Below are 13,799 nucleotides of genomic sequence, written 5' to 3'. Positions count from 1 at the left end.
ATATAGTCTTATTTCTCATTTCTCGAGAAATGAAAAATGTTGAGAGATCAGGAACACCAGTCAAGCCTGCTTGCAGAGCCTCCCGGGCAGACATCTTGCTGTCGAATAATGAAAATTACGCTTCGAAAACGCAAAAGTGGGCCATCTTACACACCATGCACGCTAGATTGATCCTTTATGTAGCGATTGTGACTACGTAGGGGTTTCAAATGTGCATTATATGTAGAGAAATGGTCTGTCAGCTACCGAACCCTCGCGATCCGGCTAGGCACACGTACACGCTGCCTGAGCGGCGAGTGTGTGCCACACACGCTCTCCCTCGAGCACACCATCACTACGTCATCGTCAGCCGAATAGTGACGTCACGCTTGCTGATGAAGCCTGACTTACCGGCAACATTTACTAATGCAGTGACTGCTGTCACCGCCGAGGCGCTGTTGTGTGCTCCGCGACATTCAACCGTAGAAGATGTACCCAGCACCCTTACTGGACGAAAATGTTATTACTTAGGTTCTACTAGCGGCCACTCTTTCGTTTTTGGCGTGACCATCGAAAAGTCGTCAAGGTCAACTGGGGATCCCATCCCTCCCCGCTCGCGGCACGCCCCCTCGCATCCATAAACCTACTTTACGCTCAGTCCTTAGGTCCGTGCCTCTTCCTCCTCGCCGCCCCGCTGGTAGGCTTCTCGCGGGGCGACTTGCGCGTCGGTTAGGAGTGCGCGGGTTCCCGCATATACGGGTTCGGGTCGAGCCGGAGAAAGTCGAGCGAGCTCGAGCGAGTACTCGAGACATCTGAATGTTCGAGTAGCTTGATCGCATCGGGTAGCTTGATCGCATCGGGTAGCTTGATCGCATCGGGTAGCTTGATCGCATCGGGTAGATCGGAATCTATCGGTCTAGGTTTCGGTGTCCGTGGTTCAGTCTTTGTCGGTTTATTTATTAACCCTAATGTATTTTGAATTTGTGTTATTTGTTCGTTTAGTTCTCTAAGTTTAGGACCAAGCTCCATTACAAATTTATTATTTTCTTGAGCATTTTTTAATTCTTCTACAGCTTGTTGTAATATTTGAGTCTGCATGTCAACTACGATTTCATCACCACTGGTTGCCATTATTGAGTTTTTATTTATGACAAAGGAAAAATAAAATCTTCAATTCCTGCGCTCTATCCCACCGCTGTCACCAAAATTATGTTACGTCCTAAGGTGGACGTTTTTTTTTTTATTTAAATTTGCAAGTTAGAAGATTTTAATTGAAATAGTAAGGAGATTCAACGCAGTTTCGAACCTACCTGCATTCACCGGCTTCGGTTCGGGTAATTGAAGATTTTAATTGAAATGTTGGTGAAATCGACGTTAGGTGTAGACTTTCAAAATGATTTTGGATTTAAATTTGATTGAATACAACAAGAGTATATTTCAACTAATCAAATTCAAGATACATTCAGTTATAAATTTACAATAATTGCGGATTTGTATTTACCGTAGATGATTTTTTTCTTTCGTTTGGTCTTTGCGCTTGGTTATTTTAGTAGTTGTTGTTGCTGCTGTTGCTGCTGTTGCTGCTGCTGTTGTTGTTTTGTCCCGGTGGTTGGAGGTGAAGATTCCAGCGGGTTAATCTCGCTAAAGTCACTTAACTTCACTCAGATGACTTTATGTTTCTAAATGAGGTTGATGGATTAATCCCGGAAGTCCACTTAACTTTACTCAGATTTATATTTTTTTAACTGTTTGTTAAGCTTTCGATTTCTGACTGAGGCTCCCGATGAGGAGCCATCCTTTTATAGTTTCTAAACCTTTGTACTAAGCTATATTTCCGTGGGAATGGGTCGTCTTTCCTTCGCGAAAGTTATCTTATCGAATTTGTCGTCTGCATTTTCGAGTCTTGCATCTTCCATGCTCCTGGACGGATCTTCTGTTCCGCACGTTCATCCGGAGTGTTCTCACCAGTTTATATTTCATTTCTACTGCGTTCTGTCTTCTTAATATTTAATTTCGTTTAGAATTGCTTTTTACAAAGATCTGCTGAATATCGTCTATGGGTCCTCTTGTTTCTTCGTTCGCTTCGCGTATTATGTTCTAGATTGTTACTTATCGCTCGCGAATATGATATAATGTATGATAATTATGTTAGTCGGTTTTAACATTTCCCACGCAACATTATAAGAGAAAATATTGAACGGAATTAAGAAATACATGTATATGTGATTATTTATATCAATTATTGTCAATGGCTGGACCACCGGACGTGACACAAGTAAGTTTATACCAGCAAACAAATGGTTCATTCAGTTTTGTAATTTTCTCTTTTGTTTATCTTTTTGCTTTGCAACACGGAAATATATATTCTCATATTAATCTTTACAGACGCAATTACATTCTTGAAGATGGTCTTACAACCTAGACCGAAACGTCGATTTATTAATTTGTAAAACTGCCTAGGAAAATAGTAACATAGGATCGAACCTGTACGCCGAAATTGCAATTTCTATTTAAAATTGGCAATCGAGATAAAAGAAAACATTTAATATCAAGAATGTACTTAAAAAATAGTACGTTGCAAACAATATTTTAATTAGTTTTATTAAATCCGATGAAATCGGCTATCGCGGGCTAAATGGAAAGAAATGCAAGACAGGCTTGGCGCTTGACATGTTAATAAAAAATTTGACAGAATATAAACACGACCATATACAGGGTGGTCATTTTATCTGAAGACATTGAAATATCTCAAGAACTATACATCGGATCAAAACAAGTGGGTAATGAAAGTTGTTCACCGCAAAGGGGGATATCCAATGATACCAAACTCGACGCCCAGGGGGTGGCGGTGGGGTAAGATAAAAAACTTAAATGGGAACCTCCATTTTTCATTGCAGATTTGGATTCTCCAGAAAAAAATACACAAATTTCACCTAGGAGTTTTTGCATTTTTGTTCACAGATGGCGCTGTAATGGGCAAAAATCAAAATGGGTAAAAAATCGTTGAATTTTGTGGATATCTCGAGAAATACATATCAGATCAGGAAAATATAAGAAGACGTATTTGATATTTTTTAAAATACAATTAAATAACACCATAGCTACATTTTACAATTTCACAGTTTCACAATTTTCTACTTTGCAACTTTGAAATTGTACAATTTTGCATTCACAGTTTTACCATTTTCAACTTTGCACCTTTATAATTTCACAGTTTTACGATTTGCTGCTTTACAATTTCACAATTTTCGACTTTGCAACTTTGAAATTGTATAATTGTGCAATTTCACAATTTTACCATTTGCAACTTTACAACTTTAGAAATTTACAGTTTTACGATTTGCTGCTTTGGAATTTTTAAATTTTCGACTTTGCAACTTTGAAATTGTACAATTTTACAGTTTTACCATTTTCAACTTTAGAATTTTACAGTTTTACGATTTGCTGCCTTGGAATTTTACAATTTCACAGATTCACAATTTTCTACTATGCAACTTTGAAATTGTACAGTTTTGCAATTTCACAGTTTTACCATTTTTAACTTTGCAACTTTAGAATTTTACAGTTTTACAATTTGCTGCTTTGGAATTTTAGAATTTCACAGTTTTACCATTTTTAACTTTGCAACTTTTGAATTTTATAGTTTTACAATTTGCTGCTTTGGAATTTTACAATTGCACAGTTTCACAATATTCTACTTTGCAACTTTGAAAATTTCTCAATTTCCCACGTTCCTCATAATTCAAAGCTTGAATTTCCCTAAATTGAAACTTCATATTTTCTACTTTGCAACTTTAAAATTGTATAATTTTGCAATTTCACTGCAAAATTTCAACTTTCCTTTGAAAAGCGTGGATATCTCGAGAAATATCAATTCTTAAAAATATCAAACACGTCTACATTTATTTTTCTGATCTGATTTGTATTATATTTCTCGAGATATCCCCAATTTTCAACGATCTTTTACCCATTTTGATTTTTGTTCCTTACAGCGCCATCTGTGAACCAAAATGCAAAAACTCCTAAGTGAAATTTGTGTATTTTTTTCTGGAGAATCCAAATCTGCAATGAAAAATGAGGGTTCCCATTTAAGTTTTTTATCTTACCCCACCTCCACCCCCAGGGGGTTGCGGTGGGGCGTCGAGTTTGGTATCATTGGATGTCCCCCTTTGCGACGAACATCTTTCATTACCCACTTGTTGTGATCCGATGCATAGTTCTCGAGATATTTCAATGTCTTCAGATAAAATGACAACCCTGTAGTTATAAGAAATCTATTTATCGAACACATAAATTTAACAAGATTTCATGAACAACTGGATAAAAGGACGAACACTGGAACAAAACCAAACAGATAGTAACGATTAACGATATCTCGATCGTACATACTATATACAGGGTGTCCCAAAATTCGTGAAAATCCCGAAAGAGGGTGGTCCCTGAGACCATTCTAAGAGACATTTTCCTTTGCACCAATGTCAACTGCGGCTTTGTTTAGGAGTTATTAACGAAAAACACGGACCAATCAGAGCGCGTCCTGGCCCGCCGCGCCGCGCCGCGCCGGCAAGCGAGTGTCGGTGGTACGCCGTGACATCGCAACGAACAAGAGTTTCTCGATAATGTGAATCCTCTCCGATTTCGATGAGCTTTGGATACGTTGTCCAGACCATGATTCTGAACAACATTTCTCTTTAGACTTTTTGGCGATCGGCTTTAGTTTACGAGATAAGTAACTTGTAATTGTAAATCGATCGATGTACTATCTGAACTATCTCCTCTCCGATTTCGATGAGCTTTGGATACGTTGTCAAGACCATGATTCTGAACAACATTTCTCTTTAGACTTTTTGGCGATCGGCTTTAGTTTACGAGATAATCGTAAAAAAAGAGAAGAAGCAGAAACTGATTGAATTAAAAACTCACGTATTCAGCCGTAAATCCATTTGCTGCTTCGAAATGTGTGTCACTGGGTCACTCGGTGACGAACTGCACAGATGTCTTCAGGTACACGGCAGTACCGAAAGCCAAGGGACGTACGGCCAGGTCGACGAGCTGCACAGCCGGTGGTAGAAGGCCTAAGGGATGGGCGGTCAAGTCGACGATCCAGAATTTAACTTTCACTTTCGAATCGATAAATAATTCGTATGTTTATTTCACACAGATGCCTTGAAATTTTTCCACACTCACAATCACTGTTCACATTTGTCAACACATAGTTATGCACTAATAATAATTGCCATATCCCTTGTACTGCTGCACAAATCACAACAATCAGGTAATGCAATCACTAGACTGCGGATTTCATGCATTTGTAGCAAACATGAGTAGGTGCATTTTAATACAGTAGAGAGATTAAAATAATTTCAAAACACCAATGTATTATTTTCAAATTCTTAAAATGATCACAGTAAGAATGAAATATCTGTCTGGCTCCTGTCCCTTGTAATAGCGGCAGCCAACATTCATTTTGCATAAAGATTCGCAGTCTAGTGATTAGTTTAAATATCACAGTAAAAAAAACAGCTAATACATAGCAACCGTTAGCTTTGAATTTACAAGTCTTTGGAGATGATCTCTCTACCGCGGCTCGAACGACACTGATTTTCCGCAAGATTTTTCTAAAGAATTTAGGAAGGGCATTTAGAGTGTCGAAATTCGAAATTTGTAGTTGTATTTCAATTATATTGTATTTCAATAGCACATCTACATGATTAAAATACTTATTATTGGTAATTGAATTAATTGCAAGAAAAAGGAAAAATTTTCGAACCTTTTTTTAATGCAACGTATAGCCAATCGAGAACTGATCAACTTTTGTTGAAAATATTTTTTTGTCAGATTATCGCAAGTACTTGAGAAATCGTGAAAAGTGTTACGTGGGACACCCTGTGTATTACACAGAATACAATTCTTCTTTCTCTTAAATCGCATTTCTTAAGTCAAACAATTGCTTTTTCCAATGTAATAACGATAAAAATTACTTGATATACGCACCCGTGGTAAAATCAACAAGTGTATAACTTTCCTCCTCACAGTAGAAATGTCGAAAAATTCGGTTTTTATTGTTTTTGACAATTATATCCCACAACAAAAATCTGAAATTAATTGACGGCACTGCCTGTTATAGTACTTTATCAGGGAGCCAAACAGTAGAATGGCATGTTTTCATATTTTCGAGAAATCTGCATTTTTCCGATATTTTGGGGGGTTTTTCAATTTTTACGATCACAGTTTGCAACAAAAAAAAATCTGAAAAATTCTCTAAAACGCGCATTAGCACTGTGGGTCGTCAGGGGCGGCCATTACAGTATTTCACGCGTAGATCCGAAGCCCGAGGACTATTCGCGGATTAGGATTCGCGCGTGAAGCGCGCCAATGAGGATAAGTTGTGACTATGGCGGCGGGGGGAAATAGGATCGACGCTCCGCCGCGGAGCGTTACCGAGAAGACGGGATGGCAATGTCGCGCTGGCTTTCGTAACGGAAGGTTGTCGCGGTTGTAAAGTGTCGTGATTCATCGATTGAAGAGATCGTGGCCGATTCGGGATTCTACTGACAACGTAAGTACAGACATCTTTTTCTGTAACCATTCTGTACTTGTATCCTTCCACTTTCGTATAAAAATAGTCTTATTACACTATATACATATACACTGTTATGCAAAAGAATGAAGCACCCGGCCATATTTAGTAGAAAAGCGTTAAAAATTAAATAAGAACACAGTAAGCTTTGAAAAAGGATTCCGCTGTTTAATTGAATAGTTCTGAGAATATATGTGTTATTGTGGATTATCTAATACTCTCTTTAAATGCAATAAATCAATCATTGTACAATACAATTTCTATATATAATGATATTATTTGTCATTGTGTCTTATAATTATACTGAGTGCTTGTTTCTTTTGCACAGTGGTGTATATACTTATAAGAAGAATTAGACATAGTCGGTTTATACATATACGTTGTTGTCAAATGATGTTAATATTTTAATATCGAAATGTCTCTAAAAGTCGTTATAGTTAAAGTTGTTGTAGATCAAAGACGTTAACGGTCAAAGTCATTGCAAAAACGCAAGAATTCGGGCCATTTAGATTTGTTATTCCCATAACAGGCGTCTCGGCTAGGGGGAGGTCACCGCGTCCGGCAAGTCGCGTAAATAAATATGTATACCGTACCGAATTCGTGTTTCTAGCCGTTGAATTATTTATTTATTATTAATTGTGATTTAGTTTTTAACTGTTGTCTATATTATATGTAATTGTTGTTGTAATTATAACTATTGTATATGTAATTAATAAATTTGCTCTTTCTGTTGCAGATTCCGAAGAGCAGCTTGGTAGCCGAGATCGCTGATTTCGAAAATTGAAAGCGAGACGTAGCGGCAGCGTCGTGTCGTATTTTCTTGAAGGAGGAAAGGACGTGAGCGTGAGTATTTACCTATTATGTACCTTCCAAATTAAATTGTGTTATTGAATATCCACTAATGAACAATTTATTAATTCCATTTAAATTCTTTACTTATTATTAATTCGGATGTAGCCAGAGCTGGGGAAAATAGTATTTTAAATAGTAAATAATCCTATTTATTTTTTAAAATATATGTACAACTCTGATAAGAAAATATTTTACTTGATGCAGTCATTTTTGAAAATAAAATAATTTATTCGAGGCAGTAATTTTTTTGAAAATAGTATTTCATTTGAAGAATATTGAAAATATTTGTATTTTGTCTTTATACATATATCTTCAATTTCAATTTTTAATATTGCTGAAAATAATGGTACGAATTCTATTGTATTTTATCTTATATCTTAAATAGAAGATTATTTAATATTTTGTTTCCTTTTTTGATTCCAGGACTTCACAACAACTTCACATCAACCCCAACGCAGCTTGACACCAACCTCAACGCAGCTTGACATCAACCCCAATGCTGCTTGACACCAACTCCAACACAGCTTCACTTCACCTCAACAAGTAGTAAATGAACAAACAACTATCTTTCTTACTGGTAGATTTTGACGAGTACAATGACTAATCACCGGATCAATCATATTTACCATAACATATATATTTTCTGTCGAAAATCAAATGGACTCAATATATCCCGATGGAATTTTACAATGATTTTTTAATACCTTGTTTCCTTTTTTATTTCAGGATTCTACGCAGCTTCACTTCAACACCGACGCAGCTCGACACCAACTTCAACACAGCTTCACTTCAACACCTACGCAGCTCGATACCAACTCCAACACAGCTTCACTTCAACACCTACGCAGCTCGACACCAACTCCAACACAGCTTCACTTCACCTCAACAAGTAGTAAGTGAACAAACAACTGTCTTTCTTATTGGTAGATTTTGACGAGTACAGTGACCGTGGAAACGCTAGGCGTTCCTGCGGTTAATAATCTGTTTCTTAGCTAGGTAGGGTCGCTTTTTGTATGTCGCGTTTGTTTTTATAAATTTAACAATTTCGATAATATGATAGATTCTCGAATTTGTTAAAATATAACAATCTTCCTTAATTTGGTGCATAATTATTAGAGTCGTTTTTTATCATCAAGAATATCATTTGTATTTTAAAATTATTTTAAATTGATCGGAAGCATTAGATATCAGGTACAAAAAGATAATTCGCGACGGATAGATTCTTTAGACAAAACAAGTTAACATATATTACTTTTATAAGTACTTTATGTTTAGTACTTTTTCCATTAGTTCGAAACGTTGCTTTGTCCAAAGGATCTTCCGAGGGTTTTTGAAATACATATTTTTATAAAAATTGAGAACAAATAAATCAATAAATTATTGAATATTTTTATTAAAATCTTTCTTAGTCTCTTTTCGCTCAACAATTAAATTTTCCTGAGCATTTTCATTAATTTAATATTTGATTTGTAAATTGAGATTATATTTTGAGTTGAAAGTAGAGTCATTTTGCAAAAATGCATGAACGTTAGCCCGTACAAAATCTAACGGATTTTTTTAGTTAGGATTTTCAGAATAATCAGGTTCCCTGCTCGTTGCCCGAATCCTCTCGCGTGCCCAGGTGCTACTCAGGAGGATGACAGCAACGGGCACATGGAATATTATTTTTTAATCGTATGTGTGGCGACTGACAATCGTTAGTGTATCGTGCACGACGCATTTTCCACTTCTGTGTGTGTGTGTGTTAGGCAGTGGAATTGCGTCGGTTTTTTAAACTAGATTCGGTAGCGCATATTCCCGTTAATCTGTGATATGCTACATGGCTTCTCGTGGAATGTGTGTGCGCGTAGCTTTCTCATTTCATTAAAAATAACATGCAATATTAAAACTTACGCGCGTAATTAAATTCAGCGTTAATTCAGCTGTTATTTCGATTTATCCCGCAATGATTACTAACATTGTCAGTCGATTTCAGGAAAACTGGTACGTAGTACCTTAGAGTGTGCTTGTGATTCGAACGTTAGGGTGTCGGAGGCGTCCCGGGATGTTCTCTCTAGGTGTTAGGCTGTTGCACCCTGGCGTCTGTCTGTGTGAAGATCGTGTTGCGAATGTGTTGGAGAGGTCGTCTTTTGCCATTTTTTATATATAGGGCTAGGTAGGTAGGTAGCTTACCTTTTCTTGGTGTGATTGTTTATTGTAAGTAGGTAGGGGCCGGGGCTGGCTACCGTTTTCTCTTTCGGGTAGGCCGCGATTCGTACGGTAGTCAGTCACTGGAAGAGCTCGAAGTTTCGTCTCGATTCTTCCGGCTCGTGTAGCTTTTCGCGGACGCGGACGCGAACGCGCGCGAATTAGGGTTTCGAAACGTTGCGCACCTGCTCGATTGCACCAGCGGAACGATTGGCTTCTATCGAAACTTGTGATTTGTCTCGGAAGTCGTCGATCGTTTTCGCTGTGAGCACGTTTAGGGTTTCAGTTATTTGGTGGAGCGCCGAAGAAAAAGAAGAGGCTATATGCCGAAGTGGCCCCGACAAACTGTCGCTCAAGAGGGCAACTACAATGGCCTCGCATCTTCGGATGCGAGGTCATATCGTTACTACCTTGTCACTGTACTCGTCTGTAGAAATAGTAGTAGTAGAAGTAGTTAGTTGCACATATGGGCAGGCCTTGCCGCCCCAACGATTAGCGGAGATGGGCACGTTCGCGATTTGCAGTAGCGTTGCGAAAAAATCACCGAGATCAAAGTTAGCGTTGCGGTTATGCTCGCGATTTCCATTCACTTCAATCAAGTATATTCAATTAACTTCAATTTCCATTGTATTCAATATGTAGCGTTGCGAATGAAATAGTCGCGATTCCCTTTTCCATTTTTACTGTTACTTGAAGCAATTTTGAGATATTCCAATTTTGTAAGAGTAAAGTTTGCATAGTTGATTTGCACAAAATTGACAGTCATCATTTGGATCTATGTGTATGTTCGTTGAATTAGCGTTGCGCAGCAGAAGAATCGCGTTTGCGTTCGAATCTTTCGACATTTCAGGCGCCCATGCTCCAGCTGCAACGAGCCACTGCAAAAGCGGTCCACGTAGTCGATGCGGGAGTCGGGTGCGGTGTAGGTACCCCGACAGCACAGTCTGCTCGAGCCCACCGCCGGACCCAACTAGCCGAGCCCCAGCCCGACACGTTACGGGCTAACGCAATGCTTGGCTCAGCGTTGAGACCAAATCAGGACGATTTAGCCTGGCCCCTGTGCACAAAAGGGCGCGATTTTCACCTGCCGGGGGCTCGAGCCCAGAGCCTGACGGCCGGGCTGGGATTCAGCCTGTTTTTGAGAGGGCAGCACGGTCACACTAATGTGGCCAATCAGTGCGTCGATTGAGCCCAACTTTTTTCGCGCATGAGCGACACCGGGTGGGTCGCATGGAAATGAGAATGCTCAAGCCTGGGGTTTGGTGGGTTTGGCCGTGCCACTTTTGTCTCCACATTCCACATCATGTTTAGCCTGGAACAGCTCCTACATCATCTTTAGCATGGAACAGAACCTACATCATCTTTAGCAGGAAACAGAACCCACTTTACTGTTATTAAATCTGTGACATGGATCAAAACTAGCTTCAACCACCGATCAGATACTATTATTTAATAGTTAATCTCATTTCCTCTCTGGTCGCATCAATGTGGCAGATGTCGTTAAAGTAAATTTCTACTGTGTAAATGCGTAGCACAGTCTCCCTTTTTACCGACAAAAGTAATATTTCTTTAAATTCATATTGACAATTTTTGAATGGATATTTATGCGCATGCAAGGAGGAAAAACGAAATAAACCCCATATAACGTTACATTTTGTTTATTGTTAACCCCTCGCCGTGCAATTTTCTTTACAGTTACACCGATTGAAATGTCTTTACGAAAAAAATAGAAAAAAGTGTCGTAGAAGGGAAAAGAAAATTTATATTTCTTTTGTATGCAACATTTATTTTAATGCTTGAACATGGATTACAAACGAATCAAAGTTTATTTAATCTAAAAAGAAACGCGTTACATATTCATATTATTGTTAGACTTTGTTAAAATCAATATGCGAGTGAAAATGCAACAATTTTGAATTTCATCGACTCAATTTTACTTAGCACTGAATTAGTTTTGTTACGCCGCAGGGGGTTGGGGTGAAGGGATAATATATAAATTACACAAAATTGAGAATTTAAAATTTACTAATATTGTTGTTTATTAAGGCATCAAGGTTACACACAATCTTTTCATAAACCTAAATCTACTATCTTATGATTACGACGTTGTTGCATCTGCTTTCCCCAACTTGTGGCCGATAGAGCATGTTCTGGCATAAACAGGATACCTAAAAAATACGAGGAATATCATTAATATACAATATATTCACACATGTACAATGGCATAATTAGATATGCTTACCACACTACAAATTGGAGATCCGCCTTTTCCCCGGTTGCCGTGGCTTCCTTCTCCTCCTCCTCCTTCGAGAAACTGATTACATTTCAATAGGTTTCCACATTACCACGGAGGTACTATTGACAATGCGTTTTTTTTTTCAGTGGTATCCCCAGTAGGCCTATTCCACCATGTCGTTGCAGTGCCTTCCGTACTGATCGAAGTTCCCAACCTTAATAAAAAACATTCGTTTGCATATTAATAGATCAGATATACTTACTTTTAGTACAATTTTACTATCAACGCGCTCGGCAGCGAGCGAACGAAGTTCCCTGCCCGCCCACTCTAAGCTGCTTTATAGGCAAGAGGAACTTGATCCATCCATCATATCACAACTTTGATAGACGAGAGGAACTTGGTCCATTCTTCATATCACTGAAGTGGATGGGTCGGGGAACTTGGTCAACCTTTACACGAAGTGTTTTTGTTTGGATAATATACTTACGCTACACTCCCTCGGAGTCTCCCTGTTACGGTTGTGCTGCGGGATTTAACTCGAAGCTGTTCGACCAGTTTTCACGGGCGTCGACGCGGGCGGCGAAAATTGCTTCACCGACTTCACCACCGTTCTTTACTCGGAGCATTGGCGAATTCTGCTCGGTCCGGCTTGGGGAACGACTTTGTCCTCCATAAAGCCGCTGTAACATTCATTTAAATCGAGATAAATATTGCTGAACAATAAATTAATCAAGACAAACAATTAATTAATAATGAAATTAAATTAAATCAAAGATGTGCAAGGCTTACCATACATGGCCTCCATTATCTGCGTGCGCTGCAGTGGCTTGGAGCCACTGGCACCCGACCACACGTACCCGGCCAGTGCGTTGCCCGCAAATACCTCTCGGAAACATTTGTTGACCGCATCTCTTAATGTGCGCCCACCCAATTGGGCCAAGAATGTTACCTGAAAAAAACAATAAACATCAATTTGCATATTTATTAATTTGATGTACTTACTTTTACTGTGTATGTAATGCAATATACTTACAACAACGCCGAATTGGGATGTGTTACAGTTATCAAACAAGGCTACCTCGTTTGTAGTGCTTAGAGGTAGGAACGTGGGAAGTTCTCCCCCGTACTCCACCGACATTATTGCCCGCACCTGACTGTTGATTGTTGGAGCAACGAAAAATTAATAAATGACACATCTTTTCGATTGAAATCATTTAAACAAATACTAAGAATGATGTAATACTCACTCCACCGTGGTGTACGTCCGGTTCGCGACGTCCTGCGATTTATCGAACTGCGCCTTAAGTTCCGCAACCTCCGCCTTATTTTCCGAAAGCTGCTGCGCCATTTTCTGCATGCTAAAACAAATGAAAACATTACACCATGTGCTATGAAATGTAATTGCAATTATTACTAAAGAAAATAAATATGCAACTTACCATTCCCACATTGCTATCAGCAGCTCATCACCAGCGGCGGCGCGGGGGCCGGAATCAGGTACAGGGCCGGGGGGAGTTGAATAATACACAAAGGTGGGGGAGGTGGCATCATTCTCAGGGACGGTGGAAGTGCAATAATACACAGGGGCGGGGGAGGGGGCATCATTGTCAGGGACGTGGGCAGGGGAATGATGTACAAGGGTGTGACATCATGTACAGGGGGAGATAATGTACAACGGGGGTGGCAGGGGTATCCTGTACAAGGGGGGTGGCAGGGGAATTATGTACAAGGGTGTGAGAGGGGACATCATGTACAGGGGGGAGATAATGTACAAGGGGGGTGGCAGGGGTATCCTGTACAAGGGCGAGGGAAGGATCGAGGTGGGTGGGCTCTGGGAGCCTATAAGTCACGCCACGCATAGCTACTGCTACAGCAGCGAGGTCGTCGCACTCCGCCGCGGGCGGCATCCTCCTCTTCTTGAGCGGTGGCTCGCCCTTCGGGTTAGTTGCCCTCTTCTTGCGCGGG

General features: G+C 39.5%; 1 protein-coding gene across 1 annotated transcript in view; it reads left to right on the top strand.

The window, feature by feature from the left end:
• Positions 1-13,389, top strand: part of LOC143220217 (uncharacterized) — a 109,965-nt gene extending 96,576 nt beyond the window's left edge. The window contains exons 5-7 of the mRNA XM_076445906.1: positions 7,296-7,402; positions 7,835-7,957; positions 8,138-13,389. Of these exons, the coding sequence (XP_076302021.1) occupies positions 7,296-7,330 (35 nt within the window). The 3' untranslated portion in view covers positions 7,331-7,402; positions 7,835-7,957; positions 8,138-13,389. The remainder of the gene's footprint in view (positions 1-7,295; positions 7,403-7,834; positions 7,958-8,137) is intronic.
• Positions 13,390-13,799: the final 410 nt, after the last annotated feature.

This window comes from Lasioglossum baleicum, unplaced genomic scaffold, assembly GCF_051020765.1.
Source record: "Lasioglossum baleicum unplaced genomic scaffold, iyLasBale1 scaffold0383, whole genome shotgun sequence".
Lineage (NCBI taxonomy): Eukaryota > Metazoa > Arthropoda > Insecta > Hymenoptera > Halictidae > Lasioglossum > Lasioglossum baleicum.
Note: the sequence above shows the minus strand (reverse complement) of the source record. Positions and strands in the feature narration are given on the sequence as shown.